The sequence below is a fragment of the Carassius auratus genome, chromosome 19 (genome assembly GCF_003368295.1).
Source record: "Carassius auratus strain Wakin chromosome 19, ASM336829v1, whole genome shotgun sequence".
Classification (NCBI taxonomy): Eukaryota; Metazoa; Chordata; class Actinopteri; order Cypriniformes; family Cyprinidae; genus Carassius; species Carassius auratus.
In genome coordinates, this window is record NC_039261.1 from 22,958,492 (window position 1) to 22,968,495 (window position 10,004).

At 35.1% G+C, this 10,004-nt stretch overlaps 1 protein-coding gene across 1 annotated transcript in view; it reads left to right on the forward strand.

The window, feature by feature from the left end:
* Positions 1-1,543, forward strand: part of LOC113119855 (transcription factor 19-like) — a 5,293-nt gene extending 3,750 nt beyond the window's left edge. The window contains exon 4 of the mRNA XM_026289554.1: positions 446-1,543. Within this exon, the coding sequence (XP_026145339.1) occupies positions 446-761 (316 nt within the window). The 3' untranslated portion in view covers positions 762-1,543. The remainder of the gene's footprint in view (positions 1-445) is intronic.
* Positions 1,544-10,004: the final 8,461 nt, after the last annotated feature.

Sequence of the window (10,004 nt, forward strand, 5' to 3'; positions counted from 1 at the left end):
AACATTAAACATATTAGAAAAATATTTATATTAAATTTTAAGTGGGTAACACTTATAATAAGAATATAGTTTTGTAATTAATATCAGGGAATTTGTGATTAGACCATTTATGAAAATTAATAAAATCATTCTACAATAAAGATATATATATAAAAAAAAATCTAATAAAAATAAATTAATTTTAATGACTATTCAGAAGTATGTTTTATGCATTAATCTGATTTATAAAAATAAAACATCAGAGGATTTGTTACATCCAAGCCTGAATAATAAATGGAAAGAAATAAAAATATTTTTTCTTAAAGAACCAAAATCCAGATCCAAAAACAATTATAGTTTTAAAAAGTATGAAAATATAATTTATAGATATAAAGTCATTCAGATTTCTAATCAATAGTATATTTTTATTTAGTTGCATTTATTAATGCATGATTTTCCTCTGTAGACGTCGACGTGGAAGGCCTAGAAAACACCCGCTGCCACAGCCTTCCCTGCCGCCTCCCTCTTCATCATCCTCTTCCAGCTCCTCCTCTTCCTCCTCCTCCTCCTCATCATCCTCTGAAGATGAAGAGGTGGCGGTGGCTCAGGGGGTGGAGCCGTGCGCAGCGGCTCGCTGTCGTCTCCCGCAGCAGGACACTGTGCAGTGGATCCAGTGTGACGACTGTGACGCCTGGTATCACCTCGACTGTTTACCACACAACCACAACCGAGCCTCGCTGCTCCTCGACCCCAGCGCAGACTTCCACTGCGGCTGCCACTGAGCGCCGCCTCCGCTTCCTCTGCTTCACAGCTTCTAGTAAACCAAATGCTCTCAAACATTGTTCATATCACAATCAGAGACACAGGACTGGCAGATATGTTGCTTCCTGGCATCTAGAGTGCAAACCTCAGGTGTTTTCTGCAGTGGTGCTAATTGCTTTGAACTGATTTGGATGAAATGAGGATGATGGATTTGCACAGCAGCTTCAGGAGCATCCAGACATGCTGCATCCCATTACAACACCTGATGCTTTCTGACTGTTTCTGATAGATATGTACTCAATATACGCAAGAATGAAATCTTCAAAATGCTGAAAAATCAAAATAAGTATGAATATGAAAATGGGAGTTTATATTTTTGGAAGAATGGATGAATTGAGTCTTTGATCCAGATATCGAGGATGCTTTCGCTGGGTTTGTTAACTAGATACTGGTTGTTAAACATGCTTTGCCGACATATTAGCTGGTGTATATCATTGAATACTGTATGTTTGCAAATGGGCAATGAGGATATATATAATATTCTGTCTTATTCAAGAGTTTCATTAGCATTACTTGGCTTTTTTGTATTTTTAAAATCAGAACATTTAATAACAGCTTAAACCTTAAATCAAACATTTCTATGGTCATTTTTTTAAAGGAATAGTTCACCCCAAAACTGAAAGTTTGCTGAAAATATACTCACCCTCAAGCTGTTTCTTTATTAGGAGAGATTTGGAAAAATTCACCAATTCATCGCTTGTTCACCAAATGGATGCTCTGCAGTGAATGGGTGCCGTCAGAATGAGAGTCCAAACAGTTGATAAAAACATCACAATAATCCACTCCGCTCCAGTCCATCAGTTAATGACTTGAGAAGTGAAAAGCTGCTTGTCTGTAAAAAACAAATCTATTATTAAGATGTTTTTAACATTAAACTGTCACTTCTGTCTAAAATACCAGTTTGTAATCCAAATTAACATTTCCTCCAGTGATAAAGTCCATCTCCTTTTGTCTGCTAGCATCAAAATCCACCCACATATTAGTTTTGAACTGTTTTTGCTTGTAAATGGTGCTTGATCTGTGAAGTTTTCTCCCACAATTTAGACAATTCAATAGATGATGACTTGTATTTTAGCTGGAATAAGTTAAAACATCTTATATTTGTTTCTTCCCATTACTTGTGATGTTTTTATCAGCTGTTTGGACTCTCATTCTGACGGCACCCATTCACTTCAGAGGATGAGCAAGTGATGTAATGCTACCTTTTTTCAAACCGGTTCAAATGAAGAAACAAACTCATGTACATCTCAGATGAAGGTGATGACAGTTTCAGCAGTTGATCATTTCTGAGTGAACTGTTCCTCTAAGCGTGACGTGGCTTGCACACACACACACACACACACACACACACACATGATTGTCAGTTGTTTGTTGTAATGTGGCCTGTGATTAACTCCAGCTTTGTTTGGGATCTGGACTAACCCTGTGTAGCGGTATCTGTCTGTAAGAATAGAGTCTCTGTGGTATGAATGTTAAAAGATACTTTCACTGTCTTCACTTTAACTCAATATTCTAGAAATGACAAATGACTCCTGTCACAATGTGTGTCTTGTTGGGAATCAAGGGCTGAATAAAGAACTCTATATTTAAATCTGATCTGTGTGTTCGTGAGGAGCGTATCCTCTGATTAGTGCCGTGTTCTTGTGGAACAGCAAAACTGAACTGTCTGTGTGAATATAAATGTACTATTACAGCATAACAACGATAGTATGTCAAGCATTTCTCACTTTCTGTCTTACATGATCTATGATCTGAACAAAAACATGCTGATGTATTAAGTTTTCATCTGCATTTAATATATTCTATTATAGTTCATTAACATTTATTATCATTTTAAACAGTTCTTTGAAATTCCATGGTTTCAAAATGTTTAAATGTAAAGTTTTGAAATTTAAAACAGTTCTTTTAAATGTTACAATTCTGTAATATACTTTTTTTCCCGTTATGAACTACAATCTAACAGAATTAAGTGGTATAAAAAGTAGCTAGTATCAACCCTCTTAAAATTGACTTTGAGGTATTGATCTTAATCAATTACAATCATACATATTATGTAAATCTGAAAATGTGTTGAGTTGATATTTGGTTTTAAAACACCATTTTTAACCAATGACCGATTTAATTGTGTCCCACATTTAGTGAAACCCATTTAGTTATTTTACTTTGGTAAAGACTGCAAATACAATATGTGTACGTGTACACTGAAATACTGCAGGGGAACAGCATAAAATGTGAATAAAAACCTGAAACCTTATGCATATCATAACCTGAAATTCCAATGTTGCAAACCATTTCTCAAGCACTCTTACCTAGTTATATTTTTGACGTTTCTTATTTATAAACCTGTATTCTTCTGCATCCGTGGCACAGTTTAGCCAGAGCAGATTATTGCTGTTGTCCTGCTGTTAAATCCATACAGCTGGACGGTTTGTCAGGTGGACTCCAGAACATTTCCTCTGACCTTTATGAAGTCTGTGACCCAAACGTCTGAAGCAGCGTTTGTCCCTCCTCATCCGTCACATGTGTCCAGTCTCTGAGCGTGACTGTGTGTCTGGGAGACGTCTGTAACACTGTGACTCTGAGGTCACTGGAGTCTGTCTCTCTGATGGATGGCTTGTGTTAACTGTTCTCCGCTCTGATAAACTCAAACATGTCTAGTGCTGAGAAAATTCAATAATTGTCTATTTTGTGCATCCATAGGTATGCATCTGCAGAAATGAGGGTGTGAGTTTGTATCATCAATATATTAAATGAATATTAAACTTTAATATATATATATATATATATATATATATATATATATATATGTGTGTGTGTGTGTGTGTGTGTGTGTGTGTGTGTGTGTGTGTGTGTGTGTGTGAGCATGTTTATGTGGTTTATGAGGACACAAATTTGTATAATGACATGGTTATGAGTATGACATAGGTATTACAATGAGGAGGTGATTTATAAGGACATTTTCATTGTCCCTGTAATTTAAAAGGCTTATAAATCATTCCGAATTAGTTTTTTTTTTTAATTAAAAAATGCACAATTTTTCCTGCAAGGGGTAGGTTTAGGTGTAGGGTTGCCTTTTTTTCTAATTAATTTCTATGTGTTTAAAGGGAAAAATTATAATTTGTAACAACATTTAACATTAAATGCTAACTTATGAAGTCAGTCATAATGATTTTTATCAAAAAAATAAAAATAATAATGAACTAATTAAAAAATAACCTGCATAATGCATTTGCACTGCAGAATAATCTATGTATTATTAATGTTATTTTTGTCTCCGGCTTGGAGCACGAGGGAAGAATCTGTTTTAGGATAAATTTTGGAGAAAAAAAGAAAGGTTTATAGCCTACTGCTGAAGGATTCTCAAACACCTGTACATCATGAAGGTGAGATTAAACAGATGTGTGGGAGATCTGCTGTTCTTCATAACGAGGGCAGAGGACTGCAGTCTGTCCGTGCTGCCATGGAGATGTGTGTGTGTGTGTGTGTGTGTGTGTGTGTGTGTGTCTTCCCCTTGCCAGCAGGGGGCAGTGTGAGCCCGAGCCGCAGACACAGTTTGACGGACCTGTAGTTCCTGAAGCGTCCAGCAGGTGGAGGGGGATCTGCGGCGCTCGAGACTTCATTAATAACCACAGACATTGAGTCATTTAGTTTTTTTTTTTGTGAATTTCAATATACACATTACATTAGTATAACATATGAGCTGCAAATGAATTTGTGTTTTTGTAGCCTGATTATATTCACTATTGGTTTTCAAATATATATATATATATATATATATATATATATATATATATACAGGAGATGGAGTGATATATATGTCGTTGGGAATTTATACATAAAGTTATATTCACATATTATCCATATTTTGACCATTAGTATAATCATATGGAACATAAATTAAATATTTATTTATTATTGATTTAAATGTATTCACTACATTATATACATTTACATTTAATCATTTAGCAGATGCTTTTATCCAAAGCGACTTACAATTGAGAACAATAGAAGCAGTCAGGTCAACAAGAAAATAACAACAGTATACAAGTGCCATGACAAGTCTCAGTTTTTTTGTTTGTTTGTTTGTTTTTTTAAAAGAAAAGACAATAAAAGAAGGAAAGGTGCTAGTATTAGTTGGTTAAGTGCGGGCGAAAAAGATGTCTTTAGTAGAGTCTTTAGATGTTTCTTGAAAATGAGTAAAGACTCGGCTGTACGAATTGAGATTGGGAGGTCATTCCACCAGCTGGGCACAGTCCAGCAAAAGGTCCGTGAGAGTGATTTTGAATTTCTTTGGGATGGCACCACAAGGTGTCATTCACTTGCAGAGCACAAACTTCTGGAGGGCACATAGGATTTAACCAGTGAGTTTAGGTAAGTTGGTGCCGTGCCAGTGGTCGTCTTGTAGGCAAGCATCAGTACCTTGAATTTGATGCGAGCGGCTACTGGTAGCCAGTGTAACCTGATGAGGAGAGGAGTAACATGAGCTTTTTTTGGCTCATTGAAGACAACCCTCGCTGCTGCATTCTGGATCATTTGCAGAGGCTTGACAGTACATGCAGGAAGAGCCAGGAGAGCATTACAATAGTCCAGTCTGGAGAGAACAAGAGCTTGGACAAGAAGTTGGGTTGCTTGCTCTGACAGGAAGGGTCTAATCTTCCTAATGTTGTATAAACCTGCAGGACCGGGTCGTTGTAGCAATGTGGTCTATTGGTTTTCATAGCAACAGAACAGTGTCACTGTCTTAGATAATTCCAAAGGCCCTTTAGCATTTGAGAAGAAAGAGACAACTTACAATATTGTGTACATCAATATTATTTATTAACACCATTTATTACAAACATGAACTAGGATGACTCCCGTTGGTGACTCTCTTTTAATAGTTGCTCAGTCCTCCTGTCAAAATGCTCACTGGTAAAAAAAAACTAAACAAAAGCTGGATAGCTGTAGAAAGAAATGGCTATTTGTGAATAATGGCAGGGTGTCATGTTTGACCATGTTTTCCTTTAAAGTACCGTTTGCTCCTTCAGTCTTTAAGATGGACAGATTGTCACAAAAGCAGGACCCAGATAATGGACTAGCAGAGAAAGAACTGAGATTGATCACACACTTCAAATACCATTTCACAGGTTTTGTTTTTGATATGTTTTAGATCAAATAGATAAAACAGTTTATAGCTTTGTTTTGTAACCACACATAATCCCTTTTTTCTTTCTTCAGAAAACACACAAATCTAGATTTGGTCAACCTTGTTCCAAATATAATTTTGAAAAATGTAAGTGAAAACAAAAACACTGGAAAACTCACTTCTAGGTTCATTGTCTGCAAGTAGCCTAGCGTAATCATACATTTATATTAATTATTGATTAAAATAGACAGCAGCTGTTCTAGCCATGCTTAAACATGCAATGTAATGAATAATGTAGATTTGAATGCAGAAACACAAACTGTCTGATGGACTACAGACAGATGCTTGGGTTATCTGAACACACTCTGGTTCAGATCATCTGTGTGACTGACAGGGATCTAATGGGATCCTAGTGTGTGGAGACACTTGAAAAGTCATCTGTCTTCTTCTGACCGGTGTTCAACCCTGAGCGGATGGCTACAACTTTAACTCCAGCAAGCTCCGGGCGAAAGCGCTCAGGGCGGCTTTATGGGGCACCAGTCAGGTCCTGAATCAAACATTGGTTTGCTGGTTTGTTTTATAAATGAAGCAAGTGAACAAATGAGAGTCTGTGCTAGCTGAATTAGAGCAGGTTTATTTCTTTATATTTTTACATTAAAATCTACAGGCCACCAGAACAAATAATACATTTTAAAAACACATTCCTGTGGAATATTTAAACACGTTTTTAGTTGCTTTTTTAATAAAACCTGATATAAAACTCTTTTTTGTCAATTTTGTAGTGTGCCAGATCTTTTCAGTTCTTTAAAATGTTAATGTTTTTTTTTCCTCATATGTGAATATGTCTTGATAATGAGCATGCTTGAAATTGAGATCAGTCTGAAGAAAAATTAAATGAAGGTAAATATCACCTTTTATTGCATCATTTACAAGCAAGCTGCAGTTTTGTCAAATTACACAAAAAATGTTAAATAATTATTAGTGTAATACATTATGCAGATCACTGACCCTCCAGGACCAGAGTTGACTAGCTCTGAACTAATAATAATGGTCGAAGTACTTGTGCTACAAACCAGTGTATTTATAATTACAAAAATGCATTAAAAAAAAGTACTGTTTTTTTGTACAATAAAATAACTAAAGCAGATGACACCAAAGGTATCTTTTCTTAATTAACCAATTAATTAACAAATACAATATAATGGAGCATCAAAAAGGGACAAAAATAATTGCTAGTGTAAAGAAAACCCAATTTTAACCCTTTTAATTAATAATAGGATACTAAATTATAAAAACAGAAATTAAAAAGGCATAAAAACAAAACAAAAAGCATATATATATAAATAAATAAATATTTTAAAGGGGATCTTAAAAAAAGCACAACAAGACAAGCTCAACTTAATTTTCGATATGCTATAGATAGAGTAATACAGACACCGGAAGTCTCGCACATTCAAGCCTCCGGCGCTCGTCCAATCAACAAATTCAGTTATGGAATGTGAACATATTTTTTATCATAGTTTATATTACAAGACATGGTCTAGACTCTTTTGGGCTGGGCTATTCTGACGTCAGCCAGTAAACAACCACTCAGAAGCAACCGCATACCACAGGGTTACCATACTTCACCATTCTTTGAGGACAGTTTGTTTTTAGTTTAGTCTGAAACTAATTATTTCAATACTCTTTTTTTTCACCAGCAGAGGGCGCTGCACTGATCAGAACACTTGTGCGCCGCTGCTTCAGTCATGAAGAAAGAATCACAGACGAGCAGAGTGAAATTATCATCATTTATCAAAAGACTCAACGGTAACGCTTCCAAGGGGGTAAACTATGGAAATTATGTTAAACTAAAGTAATACTGATTGTATGTATTATATAACAGGGCTTGATCACAATTTTACACGTTTTTGAAAACATAATTTAAGCCACTGTTGATCACTAGTCAATTTTCATAACTCGTTTTTAACTGTATAACCTTTCTGAAAATAGAAAAATAATGAACTAAAACACTTTGTGCTCAAAACGAGCCTAAAATTAAAAATAAGCTTACATTTCCTTTATTTTCAAAGCACAAATATAACATTTTAAGATTAGCTACTGTAAACCGTAATGTTAGCCTATTTAGATAGTTAGTTTGTGAAAATAAAAACGTTAAATACAGTTAGAAAATGTTAAAATATAATACAAATATACATTTTGATGCATTTAATTTTTTGTGACGTTTTTGCAAAGCCATACTTTAGTTAAAATTACTGTTTGATATTTACAACGCTTACTATTTAGGCTACTATATTTTCACAGTGTGATGTCTAGTCAGTTGTATCTTATGTAAATCTCTCAGGGTTTGATCATTATTAGTTATCCTACAAAACAAGTGTTGTGCCGCCCCCCTTAGTGAGTTTCCAATTACATTTTTATCACTAAGTTAGTAAATGGTTTCCATTTCAGAAATTTGGTCACCTTAGAATTTCAACACCTTTGCTGAAAACAATTTAATTGCTTAGCAACTGCATTGCAGCACCCTAGCAACCACTATGGTGTGTTTTGCATGGGAAAGTTCAGAAGTAAATGCCCTGTTAAAGATTCTGTTACCCAGCAAGAGAAAGAAATCGAATTGATTTATCAATTAGACTTTCTGCACAGTGTTTGAGAAGACAAATCAAATCCAGGGAACCTGGTGGAATTGATTTGGCTTTGCTGATTGTGTTATTGATACAGTTCTGCTGGCTGTGGTGGTGGTTTAATAGCACACGTGTTGGTGGGAGCAGGACACAGGTGCACATCTCTCTCCTCCTGCAGTCCTGACTGGGCTGATGCGAGCGGACGGATGATAGCTCCGCTGTGGAGACGGTTGAGTGGGTTCGATATCTGCCACATTACTCTTACTCATGCCTAAATTTCAGATCAGTGAGCAGGAAGCGTGGGGCTGTATCTAAAGGTTTTATGTCCTATACCGCTCACTTACACACAGCAAACTCTGGAGAATTCACCACGGGTGGCCACTCATTTCTCTCAAAGCATGAATGTGTGAACAGGGTCATTTTCTAAACAAACTTTTTTTTTTCAGTTACATTGTAAAAAAAAAAAAAAAGAAATTATGCAAAACTTAATAATATAAAATAAATGATAAAAACTAGACACACACAAAAAGTACTAAAAATGAAAAAAAAAACATGACAAAACTATTAAAACCTTAAAAGTAAAATGAAAATAATAATAATGCAAATGATAAAATATTATCTCTTTGATACCAAAATAACTCTGATTTCTTCGACTTACTTAGTCAAATATGCATATTGCTAATTTCATGCCTTTTCTGTATGAAATTTGCTTTATATTTTATTCCAGACCTAGATTTTAAATCTTAAAAATATGAGAATTCAATAAGAGATTATAAGACTGCATTATTAAAACAATGATCTGAATAATGCAATATAAATATGAACCATATCAGTTGTTATTTATATTATTTATTTTTCCAACAAACAATGACAGTCTCTCAGTCACACATTTCTATCACAGCCCAAGACTTTCCTGCTAATAAAATAGCATTTTATTTCTTATTTTCAGAGGTTGGTGAACGTGTGCTCATTAATGTTCATCAGTGATCACATCCTTGTCCATGAAGAGCATATCTTCAGATGAAATAATCTGTGAAGGATACAAAGAAAAATCAAGGTAAATGACCTTTTATTGTCGATTATTTCCAACAAAAAGCCTATTTTTCAAGAAACCTTGAGTTTATCTCTAATATTAATATTGGAACAAGTAATTGAAATAGTTTCCAGAAAATGTGTGCTATAATGGTATCTCCTCAAGTTTCAGAAGAGACTTCATATATCTCAATATGTATCTCAATATGAACTCATATTTCTCATCAAACACTTCGAATAGTTCTGCTGGCCATACATCTACCTGCTCTTTACTCTTACTGAATGTCAGCTGTTGTCTGATTTGTGTGTATTTGTATTTCTCCTGGGGAACGCTCTTCTGAGCTATGAGAGAGCAAACCATAAGCAATAAAACTGTCCTATGTGTAATTTCTAACTATATGAAAAGCTGTGACACATAACTG